The 17,680-nt window shown below is 43.4% G+C and overlaps 1 protein-coding gene across 1 annotated transcript; it reads left to right on the forward strand.

Moving 5' to 3' along the window:
• Window positions 1–496: 496 nt before the first annotated feature.
• On the forward strand, window positions 497–17,576 carry hps5 (HPS5 biogenesis of lysosomal organelles complex 2 subunit 2). The gene is made up of 23 exons (XM_083655144.1): window positions 497–649; window positions 2,284–2,396; window positions 4,186–4,296; window positions 4,477–4,541; window positions 5,059–5,251; window positions 5,457–5,587; window positions 6,056–6,274; window positions 6,375–6,446; window positions 7,160–7,248; window positions 7,632–7,810; window positions 8,318–8,476; window positions 9,816–9,972; window positions 11,441–11,558; window positions 11,975–12,118; window positions 12,483–12,551; window positions 12,683–13,293; window positions 13,387–13,507; window positions 13,605–13,754; window positions 13,843–13,962; window positions 14,321–14,434; window positions 14,566–14,672; window positions 15,744–16,029; window positions 17,056–17,576. The coding sequence occupies exons 2-23, from the start codon at window positions 2,289–2,291 to the stop codon at window positions 17,114–17,116; spliced, it is 3,384 nt and encodes a 1,127-aa protein (XP_083511270.1). The 5' UTR covers window positions 497–649; window positions 2,284–2,288; the 3' UTR covers window positions 17,117–17,576.
• Window positions 17,577–17,680: the final 104 nt, after the last annotated feature.

Here is a 17,680-nt window from a genome sequence, read left to right on the forward strand (position 1 = left end):
AGGTTTCAAAGAGGGATTTTTGTGCATCATGGCACATGAACTATGTCAGACAGACTAATGGTGTGCTATAATAGCACAAAACGTGGTATTTGTATGTTTTATTCTTTTCTTATTGAGATGAGTTCATTATACAGCCGAGCAGCATTTTGCTAAACAAAAACTGGGGGAAACGGCAATGGGACCCTATGGAGCCAGCCTTGAGTACTCACTCTAGCCCCGGCTGTGTGGTTTATAAACTGCGACAGTCCACACACTTTACTAAGACATGCATATTATACATCAAACTCTTGAGCTACTTCTGCTCTCACTCAGAATGTCAAAATATAAGCGATGTCATGTATAGTTTTTGATATATTAACGTTTGTTTGGCACAACCATTGACTGGCACAACTCACTGCTGCGGGCTTTCGCATTTCTGGGGGATTTGTTGTTGTGACGTCACGCTGATTTGTGTCCGCACACACCGTGCCGCCTGCAGACCCCTCAGAATGGAGAAGTGACACTAGTTTAGCGCTGGTAGTAGCTTAGCGTTAGATGTTCCTTATGCTAGCGTCAAAGTGACCAACGTTGAACTTCACAACTGAACAAAACCAGGGATGTAAAGAAGCGACTTGACATGGATTTGTAGTCTGCTGACACTGATTTTCTGGTGAGTTGAGCTGAAGAGCAGTGTCCTAATGTTAGCTCGTTTGCTAACTCGTTTTGTAAATCAGCTGACACTGAGGAGACTTGGGCGCATTGGACAGAGTATACAATACAGATCTATAATTTCACTGCAACGTTAGCCATTTATCACGTTTGTTTGGATAAAGGTTTGGTGGCTTTCTTGCATGCCATTAGCTTCCACGTTAGCATCAGTATCAGCAGATGTGGGTCTCGTGATGCACAGTGCCGACCTAACGAGAGTGAAACAGCCCTACCTTGTTTTGGTACGCGCTCCTACCGGACTGTCAGCGGTCCATCTTCTCGACCAGGAACTCTAGCTAGCCAGGCCAGTTACTCAACCAAATTTATTTCACTTGATTTCTACACGAACGGTTGGAATTTTAAAGTATGTTGACAGTCCTTCCTTACCAGGCTAGAAGTTTCCAGTGAAGTGTGTGTGTGTGTGTGTGTGTGTGTGTGTGTGTGTGTGTGTGTGTGTGTGTGTGTGTGTGTGTGTGTGTGTGTGTGTGTGTGTGAACAGTCTTCCTCCTTACCAGGCTAGAAGTTTCCAGTGAAGTGTGTGCGCAATGGGCGAAAATAAAAGTATCAAAAAGTATCTCGGTCCAGCTAAATACAAATGACATAAATTACTAAATACAAATTTTAAATACATGTATTTAAATTAATGCCCATCTGTCTCTGTGTGTGTGTGTGTGTGTGTGTGTGTGTGTGTGTGTGTGTGTGTGTGTGTGAGTGAGTGAGTGAGTGAGTGAGTGAGTGAGTGAGTGAGTGAGTGAGTGGAGAGAGAGAGAAAGAGGGTGGGGTGGGGTGGGGACTACATATTTATTATCCACCAAAAATCAAAGTCGCACGCACGTGCTGTTGTTTCAGATGACATGGTTGGTTACAGTAGCCTATACTTGACCAAACAGAAACATGTCTTTCTCACAGCTTCCAGACAACTGGCAAAATTAGAGATGATTTAGAGATGATAAACATGTTTTTCATGAGCCAGGGCTTGAACAGAAAATTATGTATTCAATTATGTGAAGATCCATACACCGGGAATTAAAGGCCAATGACAATGTAAAGAGCCAGAAGGAGTATTTTCCCTTTTTGTAAATTGTAGAGGTTAAAACAAGAACAAAAATGGACCACTTCCGATCACTGGAATACAAAACGTGATCTTGAACATCTCCCCCCCTTCCCTTCACCTCCATATTTAGTTGGTTGGGGCAGATGGGGGGTCTGAGAGTAGTCGAGGGATGATGTGAAACGGAGTGCTTGGTTTCTCTTCACTGTTGGAACACATACAAACATCAGTAAAATGACCTAGTAGCCAAATAAAAAAGAATGATCCCTTAAGTTTGGGCTGTTTTACTTGGCTTAAATTTGGATGAGGGCGAGTTTCACCAGGCTGTTTTATTTGAACAAATAACCAGTGGAAGCAGCGTAGAAGTGGAATCATGGCTCTTCAATTCTAGAGGGGAGGTGGAAGTCATGGGATGCCAGACAGCTGTGGCCTCTGGTATGCAAGGAAAGAATGTCAGGAGGAGAGTTGGAGAAGGTCAGTTTTGTAACCCCTTTGAAGTCCCTCACTTTGCATTTCACTGACTTTCTCTTTTTCTTTTCTCCCAGTTAAAATGCCGCTGTTAGCTGTTGTGCCGGAGAACCACAGTCATGTACTGGCAGAATTTGACTGCCTTGATCCACTTCTCTCTGCTCTCCGCTTAGACTCTGGCAGGCTCAAGGTGGGTTTCATCATCAGCCTTTCATAATTAAATCTCATACAGAAGATTTGATGTGACTGTTTGGTATTCTCAAACGATATTTGCCTTTATTTAAAGTTTTACTATATAAGGGGGGATTTGTTTGGGGGGGTTCCACCACTTTAAAAAATCCACTTCACCAGCGCTTAAAAATCACACCCAGGTGTTGAAGTAAGCGGTGCAGAATCAGATTTGCAGGTCCGACCCTTCTACTCCACCCCCCTCTCCCCTCTCCCTGAGCCTGCCGACCTGGGAGCTGGGTGAGTGGCCTAGGCTAAGTTTCGTCCGCACACATCTCATGCTTTAACACACAGTCACCTTATAAGTGGCTGCACTATTTGTAAGATTCAGCACTACTATTATATATCTAACGAGACATGCAAGCCATGATTGTGACTGAGGAAATAAAGCGCCCATGGCTGTGGAAATAAGGTTAGTCTCTGTTTGTATCGCAGTTTGGCACTGTGTATTTCCTGGTCTGTGTTTACATTCGCTATTTCGGCTGTGTGGCCCGCTATGCATTTCTTGATGGAAGACAAGTGTCTGGTTGCTAGCAGACGCTATATCAGAGCAATAATGCGAGTGTTTATGGTGGCATGGGAAGCTGTGGCTGTGTTTCATAGACTGTTTATGTTTACATTTTGACGTTACAGCTCCAGCGTGACATCTAGTGGGGAAAACCTTACAAATCGTGCCTTAGTTTAAAATCCAACAGCTATTGGTGATGAACTTTGCATCTCTGGGCCCATTTTGTTGTTTGGTGTCTTTCTCTTATTCATCTGAATAACTGTCCAAATGCACACAATGTGACATCATGTCAAGATATTCCCTGTGCTGCTACAGTGGAGTTTAATAGCAGACACATTTTCAACTAGACAAGTTTGTAACTGTCTGTCTGGTAACATGTGTTTACTGTAAATGTTTTACTGTAACAGGGCTCCCTTGAAAATGAGAGCTTGCTCTCAAGGGACTTTTTTCCCTGTATAAACAAAGGTGAAATAAAAAATAAAAATAAAATAAAATAAACTATCTAAAACAGTGGTACTCAACCTTTTCCTTACTCAAGAGCCACATTGACCAAATTCTTTTTGCAAGAGGCCACAATCCAAAAAAAGTCCCTGTCCTCCCATTATTTATTCTTAGATGTTTATTTATTTATGTATTTTAAGTAGGACCTAAAAGAGCCACAACTATCCATAAAGGAGCTGCCTGTGGCTCTAGAGCCTCGGGTTGAGTATCACTGATCTAAAATGTCAATAGTAAAAGTCAGGTTTTGGCGTCAGTCCCTCAGAATCAAAGAGCAAGAGCTTCTTTCTAGACTTCCCATTTTAGACAGACATCCAACTATTATAGAAATACATTGTAGAAGAGCAAGAGACACCAATTTCTCCAAAGTCAGTAGGCTCATTAGACCATAATGCATTATGCAATGCAGCCACATGTTGTTTAGATTAAGGGGCGTGGTCAGGATAATGGACACCATGGATGTGATAGATGCCCCAATGTTCACAAACTGTTTGGCTAGATAGCTATGCGTGTATTTATTTGCCCGTACATTTGAAAGCAATGTACCAACGCCACTTCTGCAGTTTGTCAAGTCAGACACCAAAAAAGTAAACTACAACAACAGTTTATCATCACAAAATAAAAATGCATTGGACATCTCATATTTTTGATATGGAACAACAGTGCAAGAATATTGTGTGGATTTTCTCCGTGAATACGACAGCTGAGACCCATCTTTTAAATGTGTGCGTCTGTTCTGTTGCAGTGTACCTGCTTAGCAGTGTCAAGGAAGTGGCTCGCATTGGGAACATCAGCGGGGGGATTGCACCTCATTCAGAAGGAGGGATGGAAGCAGAGACTCATCCTAACTCACAGGGTAATTAATACACGTGCCTTTTGTGCTGAAATATTGTGTTGGCTAGTACGGCACTGATAATTGATAGTTGCACATGAAAATGCATGTTATGTTAATTTGTGTCTGTTTTTAACTTGTCCACTTTGGTTTCTCTGATATTCTGGTTAACTCATCACCGAACATGGCCTCTTTCTTTCTCAGGAGGGATCGATCACTCAGGTGGCATGCTGCCCTCATGATGAAGACTTTATTGCTGTTGCAACAAGGTTAGAGAGTCTATCAGGGTGCGGAGCAACTCATGAACTAACTCATCAGTCAAATTCAACTGATGAATTGGAACTAGAATTTGTGATGATTTTCTTTTACCACATATCTGAGATTATAATGTAGTGTAGTGTTATATATTATCTATACAGAATATCATAACATGTTAAAGGAACCTTTCAGGTGGTATTAAATGCATAACATGTCACCGTAATACATACATTATGATTTCATGTATTTGATTTGTCTTTTATTTCATTCACAAAATTGAAGTTAAAATGTATAGAAAGTCAAGACAACCTCTCTTCTGTTTTCTTAGAGCTGGGTGCAATTCCAATGCCAGGAATTGAATTAAAATTCACCATGCATTCTCAATTTAATTTCAATTGAAGTTTACCCCATGTCAGCTGATGCCATCCTCCTTTACTTCTCTCATCTCCTGCTTATCCTTGGGTTTGTGCCTGCTGCCTGCCTGTGTTGCGCATGGCGTTGCGGTGCTGCTTCTGGTTCTCGGTGCAGTCAGGGCCTGGTGGTGGTGTGGGAACTGCAGCTGGAGCGGCGGGGTCGTCCAGAGAGGGTCAGTGTGTCCTGGGAGCACCGGGGACAGACCATCACGTCACTCTGCTGGGACAACAGCACTCTCAGAGTTTTTGTCGGAGACACGGGAGGCAAGGTCTCCTTTCTCCGCGCAGGATCCTCCAAGCTGGGCAAGGTATCAAATTATGCTGGAAATTGCCTATTTCATCAATAACATTAAGCCATTGCATGGCTGAGAGTTGATACTTTTGTTTCTTCTGCCATGCCATTACTTTTCCTACTTGCTGTGGGCCACTCCTCTACATTAATCATTATTTGCCACATCGACATCGATGCCATATGTAATTATTTTATTTAACCATGTTTAATTTATGCCGCAGGGGTCAGCGTTCGTAATGTTCCCCGTTCAGACCATCACCACTGTCGACTCTCGAGTCGTTCAGCTCGGGTACCAAGATGGCCACCTGCTGGTGTCTTCTCTGAGCCGCTGCTACCTGTGTGACACGGAGAGGTGAGTATGAGCACTGGTCTGACTGACTCCGGGGCAGCAGGGCGGGCTATCTTTTCAACAAGGTACCTGGGTTCAAACCCTTGTATCTGCCCTGCTGAAGTGTCCTTGAGCAAGACACTGATTCCCTACCTCTATATTAGACATAATGGGCTTGTACTGATTTATAAAGCATCTGCACAATTTTTGTGCTTTCAATTAAATCAATTAAAGTCAAGGTTGATAATTGATTTACCGTACATGGTATTGATGCTTTGTGTAATTTTTGTGATTTTTAAAATCTTATTGGTTAAAATGATCATACAGCAGAATGTAGGGAAAAGTCATGCATGTTTTTTTTTACAAGGCCCCTGGAACAGTTGTGTCTTAAATCATGTTCCACAAGCTGATGATTTGGTTTAGGTTTATTCCAATGTTCCTGTTGAGCATCTATCAACACGGTTGTCTTTTTGTTTCTTTCCCGCCCCTCAGAGAGAAGTTCTGGCGGGTTGGAAACAAGGAGCGTGATGGGGAGTATGGAGCTTGTTTCTTCCCTCAGAGCCGGGGCGTGACGGTGGGTCAGCCACCCCTGCTGTACTCCGCACGGCCGGGGTCCCGAATATGGGAGGCCAGTTTCAATGGAGAGGTTCTGAGCACCCATCAGTTCAAACAGCTACTGGCCTGTCCTCCTGTACCTCTCATCAGTTACAGGTACGTTCCTCTTCCTTCATGTTTTTAGATCATCTGCTGCAGAAGACTGATCTCCTGTCCTAACTGGTGTCCTGTTCCTCTGTTCCTCTGTTACCTGCAGAAGTGAACCGCATTACAATCCAGCACAGAAGAGCTCACAGTCAATCGCCTTTCCAAAATTGGTCTATTTGGGGTAATGTGGCATATCTTTTATATACTTTTATCACCCGAGGTGATACAAGGCATTCCATTTGCACTGGGAACTAGGAATATCCCATTTGAGTGACGTCGCACCCGAGTTGACCGCATTCCAGTAAAGAGTCGGGAAACCAGCCAGGGTTAGCTCTGGACAGGCTAACCATTGTTAGCAATAACAGGTAATAACGCATTACGTGGTACGTCCACACATGGAACTTAGACAGTGCTGTGTGTATAACTGATTTAATGAGACACAAATAAGACAGAAGTGCTAATAAACAGTATTCACTACAACTTTCACTAATGTTGAAGCAAGGACCTGCAACCTTGGATTTTGAGGTCAGGGCTGGTGAGGCTCCCCCGAGATCAGGGTAGGAAATCCGAGGTCAGGCGACGTCACAAGGGGCGTTCCTGAACTTTGACCTGGGGAAATCCTAGTTCCCTATACAAATGGAAAGCGCCAATTGACCTTTCAGTGCGTAGCCACTGTTATTAGACTCTGTGTCTTTTTTATGATATGCACTCTATTCAACAACACAAAGCTCAAATATGTGAATTAAAAAAGCATGTTATAACTTTGATAGGCAAAAAGAGAAATCTGCAATAAATGACAGCTATAAATAAATAAGCAAGATTAAATGTTGACCCCCTTCCCCGCTGGGGATGGGCTTGTCAATTAAATAAATGTGACTTTATTTATTGGTGTAGAGACCAACACTTGCTGGCGTGGACTGATTCGGCTGTTTATATCTTCACGCCTCAGAGTGGCCAGGTGCTTCTGTGGACTGAAATCAAAGGTATGTGTGGCCTTAATGCCACCAGGAACCCTTTCGAGTAATTGACTGGTCTAATATTTTGATAATGAAAAATATTCCCTAAATGTATTTTCTTTGTGCTGCACAATTAATCATGTGTAATCGAATCGTAAATGTTAAGTTAGTTTCCACAATTAATTACCGTATATTGGATTATTGGCATATTGGCATTCTTGAAACATTTAATTACCTTTAAGAAATTGTCTAAAAGTGCTGAAAAAGAATTTTGCTTCTGAAATCATCAAGACTAGTAATCATGGTTGATAATTGTGATCTAACTAAATCATTCAAATCAATTATTTCAACCATAGTCATACAGCTCTATTGTTCCTGTTTGAATTATTGTCTGCTTTTTGGTTTTGCAGATGTGGTTGACATTGCGGTCTACCGCAGTGAGCTGTTCTGTCTCCACGGCAACGGGCACCTTTCCCACCTGTCCCTGTTGTCGGCAGAGCGTTGTGTTGAGCGCCTGCTGCGGAGGGAGTCCTGGCTTCTGGCTGCTGCCGTGTGCTGTATGTTCCAGCACGCCATCACCCCCAGCAGGGTAAGATGGCCGCTGTCGTGTGCTGTATGTTCCAGCACACCATCACCAAAAGTTGCAGCTGCTCCCCGATGGATCACTCTTTTGTCTAAGAAGTCTGTTACTGCTGATACATGGGAAACAATGATGGTCCCAATAGTAATCTGTGCAGTCTTCTTGGTGCTGCTGACAAATAAGATGGCATTACAGACAATAATACAAAATACAAGTACGGTATACATCAAAATATAGCTATGATCCTATGCGGGTCTGAGTGTGTGCAGATGGTGAAAATGAAAAGTCAAAGGAATAAAATGTTTACATGCACAGTAACTGGTTTAATATCAGAGTAATTCAGGCATCTTAACCAGGTTTCTCATAATCAGAGTATAGCTATAGGCTTACTTTTCTCTTACGCTTTCCGACCAAACCAGGTTAAACCAGGTTAAGAGTTCTACATGTAAATGTTGCCACGGTCTATTTGGAAGAACCTTAAATGAAAGACTTGCTCACTGTTCTTGTTGAATTCAGGCCAGAAAATCGATTCCCATCGACCGCCTTGAACACCTGAGGTCCCAGCTCAGTCCTAGCACACACCTGGAGCTGATCGGCCAGTTGGAGGAAGTCCTCACCAAGTTAGAGCCTCTGGACTCTGCCACCAGCAGCCGCAGGAGCAGCATCTCTTCACATGTACGTTTGAGTGACCATAACCTACTGTAGATGACAGCACTGCCTCCAAACACACCATTTAGAAAAAATATGTAACTGATTATTTTCACTGATATTGCAATATGATTTGCGATATTAGATGGGAATGATACTTTTTTTAAGTCATTATTCTCATTTTTATTGAAAAGCATATAGAGTGCCAAAGTCTTCCGGGTTCAGCATACAATTTCACAAAATAGAAAAATGAATGGGAATCAAATCTCTTAGGTCAGTGATTCCCAAAGTGTGGGCCGCGGAGATACTGCAGGTGGGCTGCCAGCAGCTTTTTATTTATTTATTTATTTATTTATTCTACGGATGTTTTTGGACGAATACAAACGACCAAATGGACCATACCTGACTAGAAAGCTTGAATAATACACTAACAAACTAGGTTAGACGACCCAAATCAGTGTTTTTAGTTTACTATACATCCTGGAACTTGGCACTAATGGCGTTAACATAGTCCATCCACATACATGAAACGATTAGCATTTGAGCCAATGCATTGTTAGGGGCCCTTTACACGAGGACGGTTTCCTAGTGTGACGGGGAATTATTTTATCGTTAGTGCCTCCCTTTTAGACGGTGACGGCGAATTCGCGCTTAGGAAACGACACATTTTGAAACCACCTTCCAGAGTGAAATTCTTTGTGACGCTCTCCGCTGATCGCTCCATGTAATCGCTTTGAGACGGCTCATTTCAGAAACTCTGATGTGCCTGCACACCCGGAAAAGTCACACGGCAGACGTACTGTGTATTTCTGATACCGTTTTGACTAATCCTGGCTTCCTCTGACGTTAATAGATCAATAAAATATTTTCCAGTTATTCCTGGGCTGCAAACTTGCCCCCGCGGCCCGGAGCTTGGGGCTCGTGCATGAGCCCCTCGTGCGATGAGCAACGCCCCGTTAACCATCACACTGCCACCTAGCGACCTGGCATGTACATTACAGCGTTTTAAAAATTCAACATGTCAGTCGGTGCCGGATGGAAATCCCATTCTGCTCCCTGCAAGCTCTGCAATTGGCTCCGACCCGCTCTGACAGACCCAAGTTCAAGGTTTTAAGATTTAAAGTGGGTCCCTGCATTCTTATGTTTGGGAACCCATGTCTTAGGTCATATGCCAAACCCGGAAGAGGGCGTGACTTTGGCACTATTAAAATTATAATGGTGGGATTTTTGTGGGGAGCTGTACCAAACAAAGATGTTTTCTTAAGTCTGTAGAATTAACATATCGGCCATATTGCGATTTCGATCAAATTTAGATTAATTGTTCAGCCGGTATGCTGATATTCACATTTACATCGTCATCATCCAGGAGAGCTTCAATGTCCTGGACTGCGGCATCTATCGTGTCATCAGCCGCAGAGGAAGCCAGTCCGATGAAGAGACCAGCTCCCTCATCAACCAATCGATGTCGGAGGAGGAGCGGCTCAAGGAGTTTAGTTTTGGGCAGGATGAAGAGTTGGACCACGGTAAGGGGCAGAATCATGCTCTTGAACAGCAGCTAACGTTAAAGGGGGAAACAAAAAAAAACAATGATTTCGCTGTACCATAACTAAATACTAGCTTTAAAAGTGAAAGCTATCTTGAAATATACAAAATTGATGTTTTCTATATAATTATGATCCTCCTGAGGGTGATGTTTATATTTCTGTAGTCTCTCGGTGTCACCCGCTCAGAATCAAGAACCAGGAGCAGCAGAGCTTTCAAATGTTTATAATAGGTTCCTAATTGCTGGAAGTCTTTACATAAAAATGCATGTATGAATGTATAACCACCATATAAAGAAATGGCAAAGAAATAAGGCATGGTCATTATATGAATTTGCTGTTTCAATTTACATTTTAAATTGTCTGAATTTATTCCAACCTAAGGTTAGGATTAAAATAAGCCCCAACCCAAAAATAACTTAAAAACTCACACCACAGTTTTTACAGCCTTCTGCTAGTCAGAAGGTTTATCAATGCAAACATGATGTGACTGACGATAACTTGACAATTTTATTTTTGTCGCTGCTCCACCGGAACGGGTATGCATTCCTCTCAAAGAAAATTTCAGCTTTGATTGACCAACATACCCAGGAACACTTGACCATACTGTACCTGCCAACATTATGCTGTGAAAAAGAGGGTGATTCCTCCTCCCCAAATCAGATCTGTCAGGACCGTCAAAGCTCCATCAGTGATGTGATCCAATATTCTTCTGTCAATTTATGCTGCCTTGTCAAAAAATGCTCATGCTACCCTATCTGTAAAGGGGAGACCTTTGCGTAGCTTAGCCATAGAACCCATCTTCATTCAGATATCTTGCGGTGAGAGCTCAAGGGACCCCTTTGAAAATGGCCATGCCAGTTTTTCCCTCGCCAAAATTGAGCCCACAGTAAGTTTGGTGCATTATTATCCACCTTCCCAACAAGCTAGCATGCCATGGTTGGTTGGTAGCAATGGATTCCTTGGGTCTTCTAGTTTCATATGACACCAGAAACTTCACTCTAGCTTTAAAACGGAGCCTGCCAGCAATTTGATTGTAAAATCAGGAGATTAAAGGGGAAAATTGCCAATCGGGAGCACAGCAGGAGAAATGGTTAAAAATAGGGAGACTGTTGCGAAAATTGTGAGTGTTGACAGGTATGACTTAGGTAGGTATGGGAGAGGCTGTGGATTGAATGATCATCTCGAGGACTAACTTTATGCTTTATGAACATGATCTTCCCTTTGCCGCTCTATTAATATCATATTTCCTGTCTGTTCCATTGTATCTGTACATATATCACCATTTTGTTTTTTGTTTTTTATCGTGCAGTATTTCAGTTATGTTTGTAGTGGTGTCTAGCACCTTTGCTCCATCTGCTTGCCTTTTGTCCACTCCCTCTCATCGTTCCCATCCAGTACTCCATCCATCTCTGTGTCTCCTCTGGCTCTTGCCTCCATCTCTCTTCAGATCCACAGAGCAGTGAGCGTATGGAGGGTGAGCGATCCGAGGCCGGCCTGCAGTTCCACCTCCCCCTCTCATTCCGCCCCAAACCCCACCGCATCGCACTGCAGGCCGTCAAAGACAGGTGAAGCATCCAGAGACAAATGAGACAAATGTCATGTGGCAGCCATGCCATAGAGACGTGAGAGCGGCCAGCTGTGTAGCTTTGAGTCATAGAGCTTTATTCAGTATTGATGAATTTATTTGGGGTTTGTCCATTTTCTTCTTTTCTCATGAGGAACTGAAATCCGTCACTAATGTATAATAAAAGTGCAGCTGTGTGTTTTGATGGCTTACTTCCCCTTTCCACTGAAGACCCACACTCAAGTGTGTGTTTTCGTTCACATTCATCTCCATAGAGCCATTCATTTGATTCAATTTCAAAGCATCACGCTCATTGATTTGCTACATGAAATGGTATGCTGGTCATCATCGATGGAGAGATCTTCTTATTGTGTCTTTGTGGCAGAATGTTATTTGATCCAAGTTTCATTTTCTCAGTGTCTCTAGTTTTGTTAAGAAGACGACGGAGAAGATCAACACCCTCCAGATGAACTCTGACCTCTGGCGCCCAGACCCCAGAGAGGGGGGACCGGTCGACACGTCAGCCACCGCGGCACCGTCACCTGAGGATATGGAAAATGAGTAAGTACAGAAAAATAACAGTGGACTAAAACAATTTCAGGATAATTTGCTAATTATCTTTCTGTACTAATTACAAATGTTCTTGATATTTCCACGAAATACTTCATGATACAGAAAAGTTATCCTCATACAGACTGTTAAAAGACTGTAAATAAAATATTTAATCTAGGAAACGGAATCTTCCTGTATCAATTTGTTAAAATGTATATCATTTCAGTTTCATCAAATAGATTTGAGTTCATAATCATTTCTCTAACCCTAACCTCTATTGCTTGTCAGTAGACCAGTAAAAACCTATAGAATAAAAGCAGTGAATTACATTTGTCATTTAACACATCATACTGATGTCTTGTATATCACACAGGCTTTTTGTAGAAATGCCAAACACAGAAGCCGACATGCAGGAACTTCGATCAGCAACAGAGCGAACTATGTGAGTACAGGACAACATTTTGTTAGAATGCAGCCTGTAAAACCTCGGTTTCCCACCACACCCCCCAGTTTTGTTACAGAAGTTTATAGAAGTTCTACTATGATCTTTAAAAAATGTTTCGCCAACATCAGCTCCCAGATCCAGGATCCTTTGGTGCTGCTGGACCCAGCTTGCCTGAGAGAAGCTCTGCTGGAGTGGCTGCCAGTGCTGGAGCGAATTCTCGGTCCTGAAGAGCTGGAGTCTGCTAATATGGCTCATTCAAATATGGGCGGGCCAGGAGAGGAGAGGTGGGAGAGAGACCATCAGAACATCAGCTCAGAGCAATTTCAGGAGTCCTCCTGCCCATCAGAAGACCCAAGGGAAAGCACTACAGAGGAGAAGAAAAAAGTGTCCCCGGAGCTCAGAGAAAAAGAGGCCCAGAGTGAGAACCACCTGACATCTGAGTCCGATGAGAAGCCGCCTGTAGTTTCCAATGGGCCCCCTCCAGAGCCTGTGCGAGTGGCGTCCCCCAAACCTCTTCCGTCAGATCTCCTGGCAGATCTCACCCAGCTGGCTTCATTATATGTGGAGCTGAGTTGCTTTGGAAACCAGGCAGATGGGGAAGGGGTCAGAGCAGCCGGGTGCACCAGCTTCCTGCGCTGCTACTTCTTTCTACTGGACCAAGAGCGAGTGAGAAGAATGTGTCTGCTCTGCTACCAGGAGCACCCAGAGCTGCAGTGCTCCTTCATCGTTGCCATGCTAGGTCAGAACCTACCTCTTGAATCGCTTGACCAAACCCTGCCTGCTTTTGTATCATCCTGAATGAACTGAATAAAGAAATCTTCTTTCTCTATAGATCTCACCCAGTCTAGTAAGGTGGTGGAGGTTATTCAAAAAGGCGATTTGCTGAAATCACTGCGCAGCCTGAGAGAACTGCAGCCCTGGAGTGCTCCTACACTCCTCGCTCACTTACACAGGTCAGCGCCCTCACTTCCCTCAAATGCCTTCTATCCATAAAGTTAAATGATATTTGTGACAGACCTTGTAAGTAAATAAGTTTTTCTTATTCTCCAGGCTGTATGAGAAGCATGGGGAAGTGGCTGTACGCTCGTTTTCCCAGTTCTACCCTACAATCCTTCCTGCTGATATAATGGCTATGGCCCAGCAAAGCCACTTCCTGGCCTACCTGGACAATCTGGTCCAATCACGGGCTGAGGAGCAAAGGTACATCTTCCATTTTGTCCTTTGTCAAAGACAACACGGAGAATGAACTCCCTCCACTAATGAAAGTTGCCTTTATTTATTCCAATAGATTGGCTTTTCTGGGGTCCCTTCTTCAGCCTGAATCACTGCGACAGGATTGGCTGGAGCTGGCACTTACCCATGATGCTCCTCAACTTGCTGACACCCTGTCCCCTGATGGACAACCCAGGTCTGGTACTGTTAGTATGTGAAACATACAAAATGATACTCTCTTCCCTTTGAAGACATTGTTCTTATACTAGTAGTATACACACAGGTATCGAAAGAATAATCAGAATAATATCCTGCTTAAATGGGAGTGCTGTTATTTTACTAAACCTTTACTTTACCTTTAATTTTAGAAGTAAAATTACTGGTGGTATATCTACCTGGGTAAAAGTAAAAAAAGAAAAGTAGCTAATTTACAATCTACCCCTTAGAAAACATTACAAATAAAAGTAGACAAAAACCTTTTCAGTTACATCAACGAGAGGAATGGTAATTGGTTACTCCCATCCTTAAATGTACAGTGTGCTGCGTTACTGTAGGTGGCATTCCCATTGCTTCAGCTGGGGATACGGACGACTCCTGTCTCTGCTGACTCATCTTCCCGCTGACTTGTCCTCCAAGCAGAAGATGGCAGAGACCTGCCGCAGTCATGGGTACTTCTAATGCTACTTGTATAAGAGGAGTGCAATAATAATAATAATAATAATAATAGAAATAATAATGAAACTAGAAATGTATATTTTTGGCCTTTGTGGTTGTTATAATGTGCGTGTGCTCTGTGCAGATACTGGACTGGATACCTCTGCCTCTGCTGTGAGCTGCAGCGTCGCACAGAGGCTTTCTCCACCATCTGCCAGCTGGATGACATCAGTCTGCTGGAGGAACCTCATGGTAATGCTGCTTCCCAACATGCTTTTCTTTCAGACTCCTTGGCAGGGTTGCAGTTATGATCTGAAGGAGCGGAGAAGCCACAGTGTGACGTTTGTCACTTGGGTTGTGGCACACCATTAAGACATACTGAAAATAATACTTACCACATGACAATCCAATGCACATGTGACACAGGAGGAGCAGAAGTCGTGCTGCACGTACTCTATGGAAATGTTACACACGTATGTACATACGCACGCATGCACACACACACGCACACACACGCACACAAATACACACATACACAGGGTGTCTGGGTAGTGTAGAGGTAAAAGCACTACTACTACCACCGGACCCGGGTTCAATTCCCGGCAGCGGTACTTCCGGCTTAGTCAGATGTTCCTACAGACACAATTGGCCAGGTGGAAAGAAGCAGCTGGCAACTGTACATGTATTGGAGGAAACTTGCTATTCAATAGAGAGCCAAAGTCACGCCCACTTCCGGTTTAGGCATACGCACCAGAGCCATTCGTCCGCCATTTTTTTTTCCATCTACATTTCGTAAAATGCTTATAAAATAGTTTTACCTGGTCAAACCAAGTGATTCAGCTATATTTGGAATCACGGGAGACCATAGAACATTGCACTCAGACCAAGACTTAACATTCAACAAGTTTCAAAACAAGGCAAAACTCGATTTCAACGACGTCCACTGCTTTGTCCAAACGATGGGCATCAGTTTCACCATGTTATTTGTACATCAGGTACATTCCTGCCTCAACATCTTTCCTTAATTAAAGAAACCTTTTAAGGGATTCTGTGCAATGTCCTTAAGTAAGTCCCTCAACTAAGGAGAAATTATGCTTTAAGTGTCATTCCTGAGGAGAAACTTTAAGTTTTGTGTAACCTGTCCTAGGTACTTAGCAACTTAATGCCTACCCTTTTCTTTTTCTAGACTGTCACCTTCCAGCTGCAGCTGGATGGCAGTACCAGCTCGCAAGGCTAGATCAATACCCCCGACACCAGAGATCTCACCAGCGTCAACTAATTAGTGTGCTTTCTGTTGCTCTGCCTTTGTTACTTCTTTTCTAGGCGTTGTGCCCCAGAGCTTGGATGAGTGGAAGTTCCTGATCCAGTTGTCCCAGCAGTGCAGCAGTGTGGCAGAACCATCGGCAGCTTTGAACGGCAGCGGCCTGTCCAACGGCTCGGTGGCCAGTGGCCGGGAGGTCAGCCCGGAGGAGCTGACCCTGAGGCTGGCTCGCACCGCGGGGCCTGACCGTGCCCTGGCAGTGGTGCAGGAGTGCGGGGTGCAGCTGGTCCTCACACCCCACTCCACACTGGTCTGTGAGCTGCTGAGAATAGCTGAGAAGAGGCAGAGGTGAGTGGGGGGCGCTCACAATCGAAACGCCAAACTTAACTAAACTAGAAAGGTGCACTAAGTAGTAGAGTGCAGGTCACCGCCAGGCTCTGCGTCCACTACACCGAACCATAAGAAATGTGACCTAAACCCTAACACCACTACGTTAGACACTATCTGATGGGGGAACAGACTTGGACACAACACTTGTTGACACCCGCTTCAGTCAAAACGTACGTCACATTAGTGTTGGCATTTTGTTGTTATTGGCATTTCCACCCGGACTTCCAGATTTGTGGCATCTACAGGAAGAGATATCATTGTTTCACCATTATGGCTAATAATCCAAATCTCATTGCAGAATATGAACGGGGAAATACTCTTCCAGAACCGAGGTGTCAGGTGACTGTTGAGCTCTGTCAGCCAGCTGCTGAAATGCCTTACCTAGTCTGTTGCAGGCCACATTTTGACCTTTGTCGTGGCTCAAAAACTGACATCTGCATCTGCAGATTAATTTCATACGTGATATATTATAATCCACCAAAGTTAGGCACGATACGAGATAAATAAATCCCTGTTTCTGTTGTCTTCGCCGCCATGTTCGTAGCAGATCACCTGCGCTTCCTACCAGCCGGTCATTGTAATGACTGTATAAAACAGTAAATCAAATTGTTTTTTCAAAAATTGTGTCACCGCCACAACCACGAGAGGTCGTTGAGCATACATGCATAAATGCGCACAGAAAATATATTAGGCTGCTGCTCCAGTGGTATGCGAGATTAGCTGTGGGCAGATAGACACACGCACGTACAACCGAATGCATGATCTTCTCCAGGCCATCGCCTGGCAGAGATAACAAGACAGGGCTGCATTTCCTAGAAAGATGAGCGGACCACAGAGTCAAACGGAATCGATGTTGTAGTTGTTGAGTGCGCCAGTAAAGTGCACACACCATTACCAGAATTACTATCGCTGAATGAAATAGAGCTTGATTTTTCCTTCATTTTATGGACTAAGCGGTACTCTGCGTCTTGTTTTGTGTTTCAGGGCAATGATCCAGACCATGCTTGAGCGCTGCGATCGGTTCCTGTGGTCTCAACATGCCTAACTCAAACCAGCACAATCCATCAGCGCTGTATGGCCATCAGCTTTTCCAAGCCAAACAAGCTAATGAATTATTTGTGGAAATCTACTCATTAACTGCTGCTGAAGCTCTGTCCTCATTTATATGCTAAAGCGTTTGTCAAAGCTTCGCAGTCCAAGTCGAGGTACAGTAAAAACAGTATTATTTTTTATTTTTCCTTCCTTCCATTTATTTGTAATCAATATGAAAATTGGATCACATGGTTAAGATTAATCCTGATTCTTGTATAGGGTGTCATGACCTTACTGATTTTATTGAATCGTCGTAAATGCATTTTTGCACCTACAGTTAAATCTCTTTCCAATAAAAGGCCACATGAATCAGACTGCTATGACAAAAAATGGAATTAACTGTGAATAGAATGCACTGATAATTATGTTCAAATGCTCTAACCTATTAATATTTATGTTAATAAAATATATATATGAACCATCGTGTTATTTCCATCGTTGTGTTTTTATGGAACCAAAGGTTTGGCTTTTATTTATTTTGAGATCATCTTAATAAAGGCGTATTGAAATGGAACTG

The sequence above is a fragment of the Poromitra crassiceps genome (genome assembly GCF_964638095.1).
Source record: "Poromitra crassiceps genome assembly, chromosome: 18".
Lineage (NCBI taxonomy): Eukaryota > Metazoa > Chordata > Actinopteri > Beryciformes > Melamphaidae > Poromitra > Poromitra crassiceps.